General features: G+C 38.5%; 1 protein-coding gene across 1 annotated transcript in view; it reads left to right on the top strand.

The window, feature by feature from the left end:
* cfap251 (cilia and flagella associated protein 251) overlaps positions 1 to 19,399 on the top strand; it is a 39,598-nt gene that overhangs the window by 11,143 nt on the left and 9,056 nt on the right. The window contains exons 10-17 of the mRNA XM_061933117.1: positions 2,305 to 2,555; positions 2,616 to 2,767; positions 10,852 to 11,028; positions 11,110 to 11,294; positions 13,351 to 13,465; positions 16,319 to 16,482; positions 17,285 to 17,375; positions 17,465 to 17,608. Of these exons, the coding sequence (XP_061789101.1) occupies positions 2,305 to 2,555; positions 2,616 to 2,767; positions 10,852 to 11,028; positions 11,110 to 11,294; positions 13,351 to 13,465; positions 16,319 to 16,482; positions 17,285 to 17,375; positions 17,465 to 17,608 (1,279 nt within the window). The remainder of the gene's footprint in view (positions 1 to 2,304; positions 2,556 to 2,615; positions 2,768 to 10,851; positions 11,029 to 11,109; positions 11,295 to 13,350; positions 13,466 to 16,318; positions 16,483 to 17,284; positions 17,376 to 17,464; positions 17,609 to 19,399) is intronic.

Below are 19,399 nucleotides of genomic sequence, written 5' to 3'. Positions count from 1 at the left end.
CTCCTAACCACGCCCCCAACCACGCCCCGCCCCCCCGCCCCGCCCCCCACCTCCCGAAATCGGAGGTCTCAAGGTTGGCAAGTATGTCTTAACATACTTCTTCTTTTCTTAACACCAAATGACTTAATCATACACATTTTAATCCTGCAGTCATATTATTTTGTGCCTTATATTCTAGACCAGACCTGGGCAGATTAAGGCCCGGGGGCCACATGCGGCCCGTTAAGCTTTTCAATCAGGCCCGGCGGTCATTCCCAACTATTTTTTTTTAGATCTTTAAGATGGAAAGTGTAGCTGCCATCATACTTGCCAACCCTCCCGAAATTCAGCGCCTCTCCCGAAAACCTCCCGGGACAAATATTCTCCCGAAAATCTCCCGATTTTCAGCGGGAGCTGGAGGCCACGCCCCCTCCAGCTCCATGCGCACCTGAGTGAGGACAGCCTTTTTCCACGTCCGCTTTCCCACGATATAAACAGCGTGCCTGCCCAATCACGTTATTCCATACGAGGCGTCCGGCATACCGCCGGTGAGCATGGTGCAGATGGAGAAGGTCTCGGCGTCCGTGTTGGCGCACACGTTGCCAAAGCCGACGCTGGTCAGGCTGCTGAGGGTGAAGTAGAGGGCGGCGATGTACGAGCTGCGCACCGACGGGCCGCCGACCGTGTTGTTGACGTAGGGCATCTCCAGGCGTTTGCCCAGCTCATGGAGCCATCCTCGGGGAAGAGACGGGAGGACAACAGGGTGACAAGAACTAAATCATCCAGACTAGAGATAAATTGTATTATTATGTTCATCTTACCTAAAAATAAATATATATATATTATTTATTAATTTAAAAAATCTAAACTAAATATATTTTTACTATATTTAGCTAAAAACATCAAAATGAATTGTATTTTTATTTGTATTTTTTCTGACTCCTTATTACATCCAGCCATAGAATTATACATTAAAATAAGCATATTTGAAATAATCAATTTTAAATGATCATAATAATTCATTTAAAATGACCATATTTAATTATTAAAGTAATTGCTTGTTTATCAACAACTTTAGCATTTTATTCATTACATTTTGAAGCTCTCAGAAGCCAAGTTATGTTATTATCCTTAAGATTTATTTATGCAAGTTTGAAGTATCAATTATCTAAACACAGTTTTGTTTGCATGTTTTCAGGTTATATGTATATATATATATATATATATATATATATATATATATATATATATATATATATATATATATATATATATATACCGGTATATGAAATACTTGACTTGGTGAATTCTAGCTGTAAATATACTCCTCCCCTCTTAACCACGCCCCCCACCCCCCACCCCCCACCTCCCGAAATCGGAGGTCTCAAGGTTGGCAAGTATGGCTGCCATTGTGATGTGCAGTGATGTTTTCTAATGACCGTAAGTCTTGAACTATACAAAGTATTTCAATGGTTGGAATCTGCGCTTTTGGATGATATACTAGTTACTATGGTAATCTAATTAGTTACTACACTGAAAAAACTGAAATCTAAGTAAGATTAAATATCTCAAATAAGGGTGATATTTGCTTATTTTCTGTCTGATAAGATAATTCTTCTCACGAAGCAGATTTTATGTTAGAGTGTTTTACTTGTTTTAAGTGTTTTGGTCCTAAATGATCTCAGTAAGATATTACAGCTTGTTGCTGAGATTTGATGACCTATATTGAGTAAAACATCTATTAAACAAGACAAGAGGCAAAGAATCAAACAGAGACAGTATTCAATTTGGACTCAATATATTGAGGAGAGTCGTCTGTACACTGTACCCTTGCCCAGTATCTTAGCACGCTCTGCCAAAAGATTGTATGCCTCCTTCTTTTATTTTGGACCCTCCCCGACCACATGGCCACGGTTGTTTCCAAAGGACAAAGGTCGCAAAAAGTTCACAGAAAAGGTCGTAAACATATCACAAGAAAGGTCAGTTCAAAAAGAGTTTGTAAAATAGTTCAAAAAGAGGTCCATAAAATAGTTCAAAAAGAGTTCGTCTGGAAATTGGGCAGATCCTGTCATCTCTCCGCTTTGAAGTCCTTGGGCCAGAACAACATCCTTCTGTTGATTACCATACATGAGAGAAAACAGAAAACCCTTCATGTGGCTCTCCCCCTTACACAGTGGAGTTTTTCGAGAATTCTTCTTGGTAGGTTTCAAAGACAGCTTTTGTCTTCTCACCTGACAGAACTCAATGTAACACAAAGTTTTTTGTGATAATTTAGAAACAATTATTCTAACAATACCATCTCATATGATCTCATGTCTTCCACAGGAACTTTGTGGTGTCCACAGTCAGCTCCGTCATGGTTTATGTGAACGTTCAGAAGGGCATCTCCGAGGGCATCCTTCAGGAGAACTGCCACCCCCTCCATGCGGTGGCCTGCCATCCCATACGGCCAGTTGTTGTCATGGGCAACCACAAGGGCACCTTAAAAGCCTGGGACTACGAACAGAAGCGAACCGTCTGTTGCAGGGTCTTTGAGAAAGACAAAGAGATCCAGTGTGTCACATTCGACCCTCAAGGTGAGACCGTTGATTGACTGATGACGTACAGTATCAACCACTGTGACATTCACTCAACAGGGCGCCACCTGGCTATTGGGTTCGCAAGTGGAGCTGTTCACTTTCTGGATCCCGACACTTTACAAAGTGATCCAAAGGAATGTTTTGACTACCCCAAAGACAGCATCAGCCACATGAGTTTTTCCTCAGACTCCTGCTACCTGGCCACTGCGGTAGGTATGTTTTATTCACTGTGCAGCGGTGCCTCGGTTATCGTACGGCCAAACATTGTGCATAACAGACTAGTTCGTTTGTATCATTCTGCGGAATGGAGTGGCCAAAGACAAAAATCCCATGCGTCAACAAGTCAGTCTCTGTGAAGAATCGATTGTGGTTCTTTTAGAGATGGGACTGTATCAGTGACGTGCGGTCACTAGAGGCAGGTGAGGCAGGGCCTCACCTGCCATCATGGAAAGAAAAAAAATGTAAAAAGAAAAAAAATTAATTAAATTGTTATATGTATCCAGTGGTTATACTATAAAGTTATTTTCCATTTAACTTCACCAGTTTTAGATTATTTTTATTCAAAATCGCTGAATTTTCACATTTGCCATTCAAATACTGAGAAGAGACGGTGCGGTGATCAGCAGCCAGTTGAGGCACATCACTCATTTGTGCCTCACCATGGATTGCGGACTCGGCTAACTGCTGGCCTGCTTTGCAGTGAAACCGTATTGCTATATGAATTATATTATACATTTCCATAGTTTAGTTAGCTGAGGTATATAATGTACAGTGTATTTTGTCAACAACTATATGTGTGTAAGTATTTCTTGTGCTGAGCGATCATAAAACTGCTGCGAAGACGCACTGGCTGAGGCTCGCGTAACCCCGCCTCCTGGTGCCGGTTAAGGCACCTCCGCCGCAGACTGCACCCCCCGACGAGAGCGCCACACCAACCAAAGCCCACACCCAAACCCTCCACGTGCAAGACCGAATCCACCCAAAAAAAGTCACTTAAGAAGCCAAAAAGTGCAAAAACAACATTGCTCGCGCCGGAGGAGCCGTGAACGACTGCAGGGACACAACATTAGGTACACCTGCAGACTGCAGCACAGATTTCATATTTCATTCATTCACAACTCCTCCAACACGAACACCACTGTTCTCGCACTTATAAGTAAAGGTAAGACCATAATAACGTTTTTTTTATTAAATGTGCTTTTTTGTGTGCTACAGTTTGTATGTGTAAAGTTAAAGTTAAGTTAAAGCAGGGGCGTCACTAGCTTTTAAGGACAGGGGGGGCTTTGCCCCCAGGAGATGTGAATAATAACAGGTTATATGATTATTTATTTAAACTCATATTTGGGCCACTTTATAATGAATATGTCGGCATTTATTTGTAAAAAAAAAAAAAAAAAACACCAAATTATTTAGGGGGGGCTTAAGAATATTTTAGGGGGGCTTGAGCCCCCCTAAAATAGGCCTAACAACGCCAATGAGTTAAAGTACCAATGATTGTCACACACACTAGGTGTGGTGAAATTTGTCCTCTGCATTTGACCCATCCCCTTGATCACCCCCTGGGATGTGAGGGGAGCAGTGGGCAGCAGCGGTGCCGCGCCCGGGAATAATTGTTGGTGATTTAACCCCCAATTCCAAGCCTTGATGCTGAGTGCCAAGCAGGGAAGAATGCTGGTATGAGCTTTTAAACATAACCCGTTAACTGCTGCCAATCAAATGGTGAATAAGATACTCTTTAGGGTTCATATGTTTGTAAATCTGACTGTGATGAAGTCAGTGCCTCACCAGTCATGAACCTCACCGCACGTCACTGGACTGTATAGATCAGGGCTATGCAACTGTAGGCCTGGGGGCCAAATCTGGCCTCGGAATGATACCCATGGGTGCCAGAGTTCAGTTCAAAACTTGGGAAACAAATATTTTTGCAGCAAATGCCTAAAAACACTACAGTTCTCCCGTTGTATAGAGGAACTTGGACCACTGTAAACACATTGGCAGTTCTTCGCAAAGGTATTGATGTGTATTTCTGGTCTTGTCATCCTCGTCTCGACAGAAGGGTGACAGGGCAGAGCGGCTGGATCAAAAGAGACGTCGGAGACGCTTTACTGAACCAAAAGTTACTTTATTACAAGCGAGCGTCATTTTACAGGACTGCAGTTCCTGGAGGAGGTCGGGTCAAGAAAATGAGGCACTCCTAACTTGGAGGAGCCGAACCACAGTCTTATATTACTTCTTCCTCTGTCTGGGTGTGTGTTAATTCAGGAGAGTACAACCTGAGAGTGTGTGTAACCGGAAAATAACCTCGGTATGTTGTAACTTAAATGTCGGCGTGAAGATAGAGAGGGAGTCTCTCCTCCAGGATAGAGCTATCACTTTTGCATTCCGAAGTCTGAATTTATTGCCTCTTCTCATGAGAGAGTTAAGCCAGTCCACATACGAATGTCCAGGCTCCTTAATTTATTATGGGCTCAACCATTATTTACTTAAACCCGGTGGTTCGCTTTCTCCAAGGTGAATATAAACATTCACCAGATGTAGAACATAATATGAGTTAATTAATTCACTTCAGTATTTTAACCTTGTTAGCAAGCATGGAACACAGGAGTCCAAACTTGTGATTCAGATTTCTAGGTACTCCTTTAAGTCCTCTTCTTTGTGGCAGTTATAAATCTTTTTTGTGGTGTGATTATGCAACTAAGGTGTTTCTGGAGCTTGTTTACTTTAGATGCAGTCAGTATTCATTTGTTCAACTTGTTTAGTTACTCGTGGTGTTCTTGAAGGTTCCATTTTAGGTCCTTTCCTTTTCATCATTTGGGCCAGCTAAAAGCCAATGCAAGATCCACCCCTGCGTCAACTATGTTATATATATTTTAGGGTTGTACGGTATATCGGTACTAGTAAAGTACCGCGGTACTAATGAATAAAAAATGGTACTATACTACCTTTGAAAAATACCGGTTCCATTTTAAAACATTTTTTTAACGGGCATGACGGCGCTCTGTTGTCATGTTGTGACATTACTGGTTTTACGAGCAGAGGAGGATGTTCTGCAGCGCACAATCACAGCGTACTTACAAGCAGACAGGGCGTGTCGACAAAAAAGGGAGAACAGACGCATTTTGGTTTAAAAACTAACGATAAAGGTGAAGCTATAACACGGAAACGCCGCTCTCCAAGAGGCGCTTTAAAACATAGCTAGCTAGCTAGCGGCTAATGTACAGCCGCAGTCGGCAGTGTTTTCGCTACTTCTCAATCACTAATAAACTACGTTTCTTACAAGTATCATGTCTGCAGAACGAGGAATAGCTAAACATGCTTCACTACACACCGTCGGAGGATACAATAGCTCACCGCCGTCACCGCGAACAAAAGCTAGTGTGGAGGATGCATATATGTTTAAGAGTTCTTTCTTTTTACATAGCCATGTTTAGAGTATCTAGTACTTTTCCTTTGTATATACTACCAGTCTCTTTTTGTCTTCAGATTGTTTGTTTAGTGTCTTAAACCATCAGGAATGTGAAACCAAACCCCCAAATCTTCCTTATCAGTGTTGCAAGGGAAAGAGGGGGGGGGGGCTTTCTTTGTGTGCAAGAAGTTGGCTTTTCCGTTTGAATGTCAGATCAACTAGAGTAGCCGATATGAATGTATTGGTTAAGTTGACCTCCTAAAGCTTTAGTAAAACTTTAAAATATTCCAATTCTGTCTTGATGGTCCTTCTTACTCAGCATATATGTCATCGAAAGAACTTGGGATTGACCAGTAACTTAGATTCCGTGTGAGGAAGAGCTGGTCGACGCAACACTAGCGCTCCTCAATGTAAACAAATGCCCCGGGTGTATCTAGTCAATACTATAATGATTACATCAATATTTTTTGCTTTCTTTGTTCATAGAACGCATTGATCACAAGCTTTATTTGTTCATAGAACGCATTGACCACACGCTTAATGTTTCTTTCTTAACCTTTTCATGCAGTCTAAGTGGACTAAAGTACTAATATATATTGGAAATTACAGTTTTGACTATTTAATTGCAGTTCGCTCTTTTTTTTACTTGCTACAATAGTTGTGTTTACTGTGTTAGTCCCTCCGAGGTCTTAATCAAGGCTCAAGTTGTTCGTTTTTTCTCATACAGACATTTATTTCAGCCACGCCTTCTTCTCGTTAACACCGACGCCAAAACGATGCCAAAATAATGCCGTCAGAACTAATAAATAAGAAAAACAGAACGTACAATTAGTCTGACATCAAATAGAAGAAAACACATTGATTTCACATACATTATCAGAAAGAATCATACCTCATTGGCCTCACAAACTCCGAGAGAATAATGTTTCTTTTGACGCCGAGACTCTATTAACCTCTTCCGTCAAATGCTTGCTGTCTCATGCTGCTTCCCTTATTCCGTCACATATTAATTGTCCTCCCAACAATGTGACCAAACCGGAACAAAAAATATGTTCCTCTCCAATTTACATGGGTTTTGTAACAAAAATAAGTTAACATATACTTGCATGAAATTACCAAAGAAAACACATTTTTAATCACATTATATGTAAATATAAACTTATATTTATACATTGTATTTATTTATTCTAACCAACTATGAAATTATATGACATATATACAATGTGCTTCTGTCAGCAGCTACATACCTGGTTCCCCCTCTAGCCAATTAATGAATGAACAGCACCCTCTGGTTATTGCTACCCTTGTTACTATGTATGCTAGATTAACAAATTTCCAACAAAATGGACACAATTCTTTATTAAGATCAATTATTGGCAAACAAGCTTGATGTTGCAACAAAAAAGGTCCAGAAATTAATCAAAATTGTAGATATTACATATAAAAGACATGGGTACCCAAAGTGCGGCCTTGGGGCTAGTTTTGGCCTGCAGCTCGTTTTTTTATTGGCATGTTCTGCAAATAAAATGAATTATTAAAAAGTATATTTGTCAGGTTCTATCACTGATGACATCTATTAAACAAGACAAGAAGCAAAGAATTAAACAGAGACAGAATTCAATTTGGCTCAATTTGAGGAGAGACGCTTGGACATCTGTACCCTTGTACAGTGTCATTATGCTCTGCCAAAAGATTGTACGCCTTCCCCTTTATTTGGACTTTCTCTGACCACATGACAACAGCTGCTTCTAAGGGACGAGGACGTAAACAGTTCACAGAAAAGGTTGTAAAACAGTTCAAAGAAGAGGTTCGTAAAAGAGTTCAAAGAGAGGTTCGTAAAACAGTTCAAAAAGAGGTCGCCTGGAGGGGAGTCTGGTCCTGGTTCCTCTTCGCTTTTGTAGTTCTTGGGTCAGACAATATCTTTCTGTTCGATTACAATACATGAAAGAAACAGAACACCTTCTTTTGCTCCCCCCCCCCTAAACAGTGGAGTTTTACAAGCTTTCTTCTTGGTAGGTTCCAAAGACAGCTTTTGCTTCTCACCAGGCACTCAATGTAACACAAAGTTTTTGTGATAACTTAGAAACAATTATTCTAACAATATTAGACATTACTTTGATTTGCCTTGTCACCAATAACACAAAGCCAAGATATCATTGTTTTGTTCAGTTTGCATACACTGTAAAAAAAAAAATCCTATTTTTATGGTTAATTTAGTCTAAATTTCTACTGTAATTTTTCAATTTTTTTTTAAATAGTTTATAAAACTGTAGAATTGAAGACATTATCTGTAAATAAACAATCCGCCTGTTATTTTAAGTAATATGCCAGTAATGACAAACTATGTATATTTCTATTTTTTTTACAGAAAAATACCAAATTAATTATACATAGCATTTTCAGCACGGTGGAAGAGGGGTTAGTGCATCTGCCTCACAATACGAAGGTCCTGAGTAGTCTTGGGTTCGATCCTGTGCTCGGGATCTTTCTGTGTGGAGTTTGCATGTCCTCCCCGTGACTGCGTGGGTTCCCTCCGGGTACTCCGGCTTCCTCCCACCTCCAAAGACATGCACCTGGGGATAAGTTGATTGGCAACACTAAAATTGGCCCTAGTGTGTGAATGTGAGTGTGAATGTTGTCTGTCTATCTGTGTTGGCCCTGTGATGAGGTGGCGACTTGTCCAGGGTGTACCCTGCCTTCCGCCCGATTGTAGCTGAGATAGGCTCCAGCGCCCCCCGCGACCCCAAAGGGAATAAGCGGTAGAAAATGGATGGATGGATGGATTTTCTGTTTTCTTAAATTACTTTCAAATTCATGTAAAATTACAGTAATGATCTTTTATTAAATATGTAGCTTGTTATATAAAAGTCTATGTCCATACTAACAATCTAGAATAAAGGTATTTTTCTGCAGAACTGTTTGCATCGTCACTTTATTAAAGGTGGTTGATCTTAACAATTCGGAAAAAATCTGTAAAATAATGGTATTTTTCTGTGAAACTGCCAGCATTGTCACTTCATTAAAGGTGTTTGATCGTAATAATTTGGAAAAACTCTGTAGAATAAAGGTATTTTTCTGCAGAACTGTTTGCATCGTCACTTTATTAAAGGTGGTTGATCTTAATAATTTAGTAAAAATCTGTAAAATTACGATATTTTTCCGCAAAACGTTTCATGAAAATTTCTGTAAATTTAATGTTTTTGATCATTATTTGGTTTACAATGTTTTACTTTAATTTTATGGTTTTCGTTTGGCAGCCGTAGCTGCCAGTATTTTTACAGTGTAGCTAACAAATATTGACCTACATTGGATTAGTTTAGCATCTTTAATGCAAAACAAGTATCAAAATCCTTACATTTTTTGCTGTACCACCTTTTATACGGCTACAAACTGATTATTGTATTTTAATTATACCAGTTTTACACTGCAGTGTTTGCTCCGGTTGCTACGACTGTCCACACTACATACGGTGTTGCTGCTATTGGAACTTTAAAGGCCTACTGAAACCCACTACTACCGACCATGCAGTCTGATTTTTTTTTATGTATCAATGATGAAATTTTAACATTGCAACACATGCCAATACGGCCGGGTTAGCTTACTAAAGTGCAATTTTAAATTTCGCGCGAAATACCCTGCTGAAAACGTCTCGGTATGATGACGTCAGCGCGTGACGTCACGGATTGTAGAGGACATTTTGGGACAGCATGGTGGCCAGCTATTAAGTCGTCTGTTTTCATCGCAAAATTCCACAGTATTCTGGACATCTGTGTTGGTGAATCTTTTGCAATTTGTTCAATGAACAATGGAGACAGCAAAGAAGAAAGCTGTAGGTAGGAAGCGGTGTATTGCGGCAGGTGTTGTGCCGGATAACGCACCCCCGCCGTAGAATGCACCCCCTGACTGTTGTGCCGGATAACACAGCCGGTGTTTCATTGTTTACATTCCCGGAAGATGACAGTCAAGCTTTACCACTGGCCTGTGGAGAACTGGGACAACAGAGACTCTTACCAGGAGGACTTTGAGTTGGATGCGCAGACGCGGTACCGTGAGTACGCATGCAGCTGCGGCTTCCAAACATTTGATCGCTTGCCCGTACGTGCGTGCCGCTATGTGCATGTCACGTACGTAACTTTGGGGACTTTGGGGAAATATATGTGCTGTATGAACTTTGGGGAGGTGAACGGTACTTTGGGCTGTGGGATTGAGTGTGTTGTGCAGGTGTTTGAGTTGTATTGGCGGGTTAGATGGACGGGAGGGGGGAGGTGTTTGTTATGCGGGATTAATTTGTGGCATATTAAATATAAGCCTGGTTGTGTTGTGGCTAATAGAGTATATATATATGTCTTGTGTTTATTTACTGTTTTAGTCATTCCCAGCTGAATATCAGGTCCCACCCGCCTCTCACAGCATCTTCCCTATCTGGATCGCTCCCACTGCCCTCTAGTCCTTCACTCTCACTTTCCTCATCCACGAATCTTTCATCCTCGCTCAAATTAATGGGGAAATCGTCGCTTTCTCGGTCTGAATCGCTCTCGCTGCTGGTGGCCATGATTGTAAACAATGTGCAGATGTGAGGAGCTCCACAACCTGTGACGTCACGCGCATATCGTCTGCTACTTCCGGTACAGGCAAGGCTTTTTTATCAGCGACCGAAAGTTGCGAACTTTATCGTCGATGTTCTCTACTAAATCCTTTCAGCAAAAATATGGCAATATCGCGAAATGATCAAGTATGACACATAGAATGGACCTGCTATCCCTGTTTGGATAAGAAAATCGCATTTCAGTAGGCCTTTAATTTGCCTGAGGGGACACACTCAGGGGGCTAAATAAAGTTCTGATCTAAAATCTAATCTGAGACCAGATGTTGTCATCTCACCTCTAGGATGTTGGGAAAGCCATCACCATATTCCGCTTGAAAACCACAGAGGACTCTCTGCCCCACTGGATCTACATGGGCAGATACCGCTCCCACTACAAACCCATTACGGACCTTCTGTTCGGGGTGCACCAGGACAGTGCCAAGACCAGGCTGTTCACCCTGGGCAAGGACCGCATGCTGGTGAGTCCACCTCCAGGTCGCTGAGTCTGTAAGATACACTGCAGTTTGGTGTATTGACCATCACCTGTCCGTGGCTAATAGGTGGAGTACGACCTGGAGAACAGTGACTTGGACCAGATTGTCATCTCCAGTGCAGAGCGCATTGAGCAAAGTGCTGTGCCAATATGCATGACGTGGTACCCGCCCCTCGGCGCCGAGCAATTTTTCCTCATTGCTTCGGACCAGTACAAGATGAAGCTTTTCAACAGCACCACCAAACTGTGCAGGTAACATGATCAAGGGAATTACGGCAAACATAGCATGATGAGGACTTTTTATAAACATTAATATCAATTAGACATCTCGAGTGTCATATTCTACAATTTTCGCCAAATTTAAATAAGTCATAATTAGGGATGTTCAATAATATTGGACTGCCGATATTATCGGCCGATGAATGCTTTAAAATGTAATATCGGAAATTATCGGTATCGGTTTCAAAATTATCGGTATCGGTTCCAAAATTTAAAATTTAAGTAAGTACAGAGCACCAATAAACCTTAAAGGCACTTCCTTTTCATGCCGGCCCACTCACATAATATCTATTTCACACACACAAGTGAATGCAAAATACTTGGTCAACAGCCATACAGGTCACACTGAGGGTGGCCGTATACACAACTTTAACACTGTTACAAATATGTGCCACACTGTGAACCCACACCAAACAAGAATGACAAACACATTTCGGGAGAACATCCGCACCGTAACACAACAGAACAAATACCCAGAAGCCCTTGCAGCACTAACTTTTCCGGGACGCTACAATATCCCCCCCCCCACCTCACCCCCCCCCCCCCCCCCCCTCCCAACCCCGCCCACCTCCACCATCCACATGCTCTCTCAGGGAGAGCATGTCCCAAATTCCAAGCTGCTGTTTTGAGGCATGTTAAAAAAAATAATGCACTTTGTGACTTCAATAATAAATATGGCAGTGCCATGTTGGCATTTTTTTTCCCATAACTTGAGTTGATTTATTTTGGAAAACCTTGTTACATTGTTTAATGCATCCAGCGGGGCATCACAACAACATTAAGCATAATAATGTGTTAATTCCACGACTGTATATATCGGTTTCGGTTGATATCGGAATCGGTAATTAAGAGTTGGACAATATCAGAATATCGGATAACGGCAAAAAAAAGCAATTATCGGACATCTCTAGTCATAATAATGTGTTGTCCAAAATCTAGCCTTGATGTTGGAATTTTTCCTAGGCCCGACCTGAAGCACATCATTTTATGTGTCTGTAGCTTTAATGCTAATGAGCTGTGTTTGTCTTATCATGTACTTATTGTGTACTTTATCCACTTTTTACACAGAGATTGTTGCTCTGCACTTGTCCAAACACACATATTTTTTTTGTTTGTTTACAAAGCTAAGCAAAGGAGTGGTGGCCCCATCTAGCAAGGGGGAAAGTTTGGCCAATTACAGAATTGTGAAGACAACAGCTGCCTAAGGGGGCCCAATGTGATTTAACTTCATGGGGCCTGAAATTCCTAGTGAGGCCCCTGGGTGGCTCCCCCTCATCAGTAAAGTAAAGATATTCACCCATCATCTGATTCACAGGTATCAAATTCAAGGCCCGGGGGCCAGATGTGGCCCGCTACTTCATTTTATTTGGCCCTCGAAAGCCTGGAAATAATATGTATCAATAAAGCACTGTAACTTTTCTTACTAAATGTATTCTTTCTTTCTATTTTGGGAGACAACAAATATATGTACTGCATGTAATGGCAAATTGTTAACTTAAATATTGTCTAATTATGCAAAAATATATTATCAAACATTCAAACCATTTTTTAAATAGAAATAAATACTAATAATAATGATTTCAAAGCAAGTTATCATCAAATTGTGCAATGTAAAAGTGGCAATAGATTTCATGGTATATTTGTGAAATTTACTGTGGGTTTTACAGCATTTTTCTCTAAATGAAAGAACAGCACTTTTTATACTGTAATAAACTGTGGTGCTGTTTTGGCATTTACAGTAATACACCGAAAAATCTACAGTTGTTGATTTGCGGTAAAAAAACAACAACAACAAAAACAAACTGGCAGCCCAGGAGCCAAAATGTTACTGTAAAATTGCATTTTTTTTAATTTACAGTAAAAAAACGAATGTAAATTTTTGTACCAAAAAAACCGCAGTACTGTGTTTCCATATACAGTAGTATACACAAAATTTTGAGGTCAAAATTTCTGGGGCCAAACATAACTGCGAAAACAGTGAAAACGACTTTGACACCTCTGATCTAAATGATATGTGTGTTTACAACAGAAAGACTCTCCTCGGCCCAACATATGGAAGTCCAATTAAGAAAATAGGGAATTTACCCACATCTAAAAACAACAAGGCTGGATCGTATTACATGGCATACATCACAGAGGACAAGGTCAGTGATGACATTTGTAGCAAACCCTATTCAACACAACCGAGCTATGATAAATGCAGATTTTATAAGACAGTGGTACTCCTCATCGATTCAAATGGAAATGGCGGGCATTTCCCCATTTGATTGCCGACATCAAAAAGTGTCAAAAAGTCGGGATTTTTTCTAAGTATCAAAAAGTCAGGTTTTTCTCTAAGTGTCAAAAAATTGGGATTTTCTTTGTCAAAAAATTGAGATTTTTTTCTAAGAGTAAAAAAAATTGGGATTTTTTTCTGTGAAAAAATTGGGATTTTTTTTCTAAGTGTTAAAAAGTCCGGATTTTTTAAGTGTCAAAAAATTGGAATTTTTTTCTAAGTGTCAAAAAGTCTGGATTTTTTTCTAAGTGTCAAAAAGTCTGGATTTTTTTGGTCAAAAAAGCAGGATTTTTTCCAAGTGTCAAAAAATTGGGATTTTTTCTGTGAAAAAATTGGGATTCTGTGAAAAAATTGGGATTTTTTTTCTAAGTGTCAAAATTTTTTATTTTTTGTGTAAAAGTTGTGATTTTTTTCCAAGTGTCAAAAAATCTGGATTTTTTGTAAGTGTCAAAAAATTGTGATTTTTTTTCTAAGTGTAAAAAAAAATCGGGATTTTTTCCAATTGTCAAAAAATCGGGATTTTTCTAAACGTCAAAAATTCTGGGGGTTTTTTTGTCAAAAAGAAGGGATTTTTTGCAAGTGTCAACAAGTCTGGGGTTTTTTTTGTCAAAAAGAAGGGATTTTTTTTTTCTAAGTGTCCAAAAGTTTTAAAAAAAAAGGATTTTTTCCCAAGTGTTAAAAAGTCAGGATATTTTCAAAGTGTCAAAAAGTCGGGATTTTTTCTGTCAAAAATTTGGGATTTTTTCTAAGTGTCAAAAAGTCGCCCTTCTAGAATCTGCACCTTCAACACATTCCACCATCCTGGAAATTTAAACTATCTTTTTTCCAAGTTCCCAAAAATTCCAGGATTTTCCAGAATTCCTGGATTTCGAAAGCCCTTTTTTCTGGTGACTACTCCTTCCACATTTTTAATCGCATTTCAACCATTCCACCGTCAAAACATTCCTCTTAATCAAGACAAAAAAAATAAGTTGTTTTTTAACTGAAAAAATTCCCGGTTTTCTTGAATTTCCAGGAATTTTGTAATACCATTTCTCAATTCAACATGTTACTACTTCAGCATTTTCGACCGATTTGAAAAATTCCAACAGCAACCATTTCAACTCATTCAGAACATTCAAGTTTTTTACCATTTTCAAAAAAAGGTCCTGCTTTATCCGAAATTCCCAATTTTTGGGGAAATTCCCCATTGAAATCAATGCGACATTCTTCAAATTTCCACAACTCCCACATTTTTCATCTGATTCAAACTGTTCGAACTTCAAAATATTCAGCCTGTTTGGGAATTGTGTGCTCTACTTCAACAATTCTAAAAAAAATTCCAGGATTTCAGTTCAACTTCAGCCTTGGAGCATTCCCACGCAATTTCTTCTAGTTCGTTATTTATTTTTCATCTTAATTTGTGTAGAAAAATAAATATAAAGACATTTGAGAAGATTGGAATTTTTTCAACAAAGTTTTTCTTGTGGAATACCTGTTGCGGCCCAGCCCCAATGAGACTCTGCCTCCAGCGGCCCCGAGGTAAATTGAGTTTGAGACCCCTGGTCTATGATAAAGAAGCTGTTCCGTGTTGTTCTCCAAGTTTTTTTTACATGCCTAAGTCTTTTTGTCGACTGCAATTTTTTTTGGTCAAAAAATCGGGATTTTTTTCTAAGTGTCAAAAAAATCTGGATTTTCTCTAAGTGTCAAAAATTCGGGATTTTTTTTGGTCAAAAAGTAGGGATTTTTTCTAAGTGTCAAAAAGTCAGGATTTTTTTAGTCAAAAAATCTGGATTTTTTTCGAAATGTCAAAAAGTCTGGATTTAAAAAAATAAAAAAATCGGGATTTTTTTCTAACTGTCAAAAAATTCGGGATTTTTTTTGGTCAAAAAGTAGGGATTTTTTCTAAGTTTCAAAAAGTCAGGATTTTTTTGGTCAAAAAGTAGGGATTTTTTCCAAGTGTCAAAAAGTCAGGATTTTTTAGTAAAAAAATCTAGATTTTTTTCCAAATGTCAAAAACTCTGGATTTTTTTCCAAATGTCAAAAAGTCTGGATTTTTTTTTTTGTCAAAAAAATCTGGATTTCTTTCTAAGTGTCAAAACATTGGGATAATTTTGTAAGTGTCAGAAAAATCGGGATTTTTTCTAAGTGTCAAAAAATTGGGATAATTTTGTAAGTGTCAGAAAAATCGGGATTTTTTCTAAGTGTCAAAAAATTGGGATTTTTTTCTAAGTGTCAAAAAGTCTGGATTTTTTTTGTCGAAAAGAAGGGATTTTTTCCCTAAGTGTTAAAAAGTCAGGATTTTTTCTAAATGTTAAAAAGTCAGGATTTTTTCTAAGTGTCAAAAAGTCAGGATTTTTTCTGTCAAAAAGTCAGGATTTTTTCTAAGTGTCAAAAAGTCGCCCTTCTAGAAGGTCTTACTGACAACAACTCGTGATCTGATTGGCTATCGCAACTGTCTATTAAAGTGCATTGACGATTTTGTGTAGAAAAATTAATATAAAGACATTTGAGAAGATTGGAATTTTTTCAACAAAGCTTTTCTTGATGCGACCCAGCCTCAATGAGACTCTGCCTCCAGTGGCCCCCAGGTAAATTGAGTTTGAGACCCCTGGTCTATGATAAAGACGCTGTTCCGCGTTCTTCTCTGAGGTTTTTTTACATGCCTAAGTCTTTTTGTCGACTGCAATTTTAAAAACAAGATTCAGTATTGGTCACAATTTGCTGCTTCTATGTCCTCCAGATCGGACTCCAGATTCTTCCACTGGATGGGAACCCCTTCAAGTCCCATGCTGTCGTCTGCCATCCGACGGGCGTGTCTACGTTTGCCCACTCGCATGACGGACGCTTTGTTTTCACTGCGGGGGGAGCGGACTGCACCGTGCTGTCATGGCAGATAAGCTACAAGTAACATATGTGACAAAAAATGTGTGTTTGTGTAAGATAACACTTCTACTGCTGCACAAGTGGGGGATCAATTTTGGTCAAAACATGCACCCATATTGAGTTATCATGTGCTTTTATTTTTTCATGTGTTCCAAAACATATTGAGCACACACCACAGGGGACGCCACAAATGTAAATTTACATACATCCATCCATCCATTTTCTACCGCTTGTCCCTTTTGGGGTCGTGGAGATCTCAGCTGCATTCGGGCGGAAGGCGGGGTACACCCTGGACAAGTTGCCACCTCATCGCAGGGCCAACACAGATAGACAGACAACATTCACACACTCAAAAAATGACTAATTGGATGAACTAAATTAAAATGAGGGCAGGATTTCCATCCAATTGACTTCGATTTTTGATGTCTTTTGCAGTATATATTGATATCGTTTTATCGCCCAGCCCTATCGGCCTTAAAAAATAATTTTTTTAAATGCATTTGTTATCAATTATGTGTCTATCATGATATATATATTTTTTTTATTGTTCAGCCCTATGGGGATTTTTTCTGAATATTTTAATTTTTTTTTACTGATTTTGATTTTATTTATTTTGCGATTATTATTGATAACATTTTATTGTCCAGGCCTACGGGGATTTTTTCAGAATGTTTTTTTATTATTCATTTTTTTTAATTTTTTTTATTGATATCGATTTTATGTCTTTTGCAATATATATTGCAGTAAAAAGAAAACAATACAGCTCCTGTAATGTGTTTTATTAAATTTGATACCAAATGTTTTGCCCTTGTTATGAGTGCAGTGCCCTGGAGGGAGCAGCAGCTTTGGGAGGAAAGGATTTGACCCCTTTCTACACTCTACTAGAGGGAGGCAAGGATGGCAAATTCTACAGAGTGAGCTTACATTTTGTACTAAAAACCTTACAGAACGAGACACATGTCTACTTTTACAAATGTATTTTATGATGATCTCTGTGCTTTAGGAAATTGAGGACTTTTTCTACTACTGCCAAATCCATAATCAAGGCCTGGAGTCAATGGACACACGTCGGCTGTCTGCCAATATTCCCCTGACGGAAGTCACCTCGTTGGTGCGGGCTTTGGCCTTCTTCCCTACTGAACAAGAGGTATTTCTGAGAATTCTGAAGTGAAACCCGCTTATGTTGACACCCGTGGACGAAATTTGGATTTCAGAAGTGCAGAGGACACAACTTGCTTGCGGACAGGGGGCGTGGTTTGAAGGGATTGGATGCATGTGTTGGAGTAATACGATTGGCAAACAAATTGTTCAATAATTCACAGACTACAGGATTGATATATATAAATTTTTTCCAAAATACACAGACCCATTTTTGCGGTCAACCATGTAGGGCTGGGCGATTTATCGAGTTTGTAAGATATATTGATATATCTATAACCAAGATATGAATTAAGAAAATATCGTAATATCGATATTAGGGGTGTGGGAAAAAATCGATTCGAATTCGAATCGCGATTCTCACATTGTGCGATTCAGAATCGATTCTCATTTTTTTTAAATCGATTTTTTTTTTTCCATTAATTTATTTTATTTATTTATTTATTTTTTGATTCAACAATCCAACAAAACAATACACAACAATACCATAACAATGCAACCCAATTCCAAAACCAAACCCGACCCAGCAACACTCAGAACTGCAATAAACAGAGCAATTGAGAGGAGACACAAACACGACACAGAACAAACCAAAAGTAGTGAAACAAAAATGAATATTATCAACAACAGTATCAATATTAGTTACAATTTCAACATAGCAGTGATTAAAAATCCCTCATTGACATTATCATTAGACATTTATAAAAAAAAAGAAAAAAAGAACAATAGTGTCACAGTGGCTTACACTTGCATCACATCTCATAAGCTTGACAACACACTGTGTCCAATATTTTCACAAAGATAAAATAAGTCATATTTTTGGTTCATTTAATAGTTAAAACAAATTTACATTATTGCAATCAGTTGATAAAACATTGTCCTTTACAATTATAAAAGCTTTTTACAAAAATCTACTACCGGTACTCTTCTTGCATGTCAGCAGACTGGGGTAGATCCTGCTGAAATCCTATGTATTGGATGAATAGAGAATTGTTTTGAATCGGGAAAATATAGTTTTTGAATCGAGAATCGCGTTGAACGAAAAAAAAATCGATTTTGAATCGAATCGTGACCCCAAGAATCGATATTGAATCGAATCGTGGGACACCCAAAGATTTGCAGCCCTAATTGATTTATTTCACGTTAAGTGTCAAAAAGTCTGGATTTTTTCTAAGTGTCAAAAAGTCTGGATTTTTTTCCAAGTGTCAAAAAACCTTGATTTTTTTTAAGTGTCAAAAAATTTAGATTTCTGTAAAAAAGTTGGGATTTTTTTCTGAGTGTCAAAAAAATTGGGATTTTTTTCTAAGTGTCAAAAAATCTGGATTTTTTTCCAAGTGTCAAAAAATCTGGATTTTTTTTAAGTGTCAAAAAATCTGGATTTTTTTTAAGTGTCAAAAAAATCTGGATTTTTTTCCAAGTGTCAAAAAATCTGGATTTTTTCTAAGTGTCAAAAAATTGGGATTTTTTCTAAGTGTCAAAAATTTGGGATTTTTTCTAAGTGTCAAAAATTTGGGGTTTTTTTGGTCAAAAATTTGGGATTTTTTTGGTCAAAAATTTGGGATTTTTTTGGTCAAAAAGTCGGGATTTTTTCTAAGTGTCAAAAAATCTAGATTTTTTTCTAAGTGTCAAAAAATCTGGATTTTTTTCTAAGTGTCAAAAAATCTGGATTTTTTCCAAGTGTCAAAAAATCTGGATTTTTTTCCAAGTGTCAAAAAATCTGGATTTTTTCTAAGTGTCAAAAAATTGGGATTTTTTTCTAAGTGTCAAAAAATTAGGATTT

This window comes from Nerophis lumbriciformis, linkage group LG03, assembly GCF_033978685.3.
Source record: "Nerophis lumbriciformis linkage group LG03, RoL_Nlum_v2.1, whole genome shotgun sequence".
Taxonomy (NCBI): Eukaryota; Metazoa; Chordata; class Actinopteri; order Syngnathiformes; family Syngnathidae; genus Nerophis; species Nerophis lumbriciformis.
Note: the sequence above shows the minus strand (reverse complement) of the source record. Positions and strands in the feature narration are given on the sequence as shown.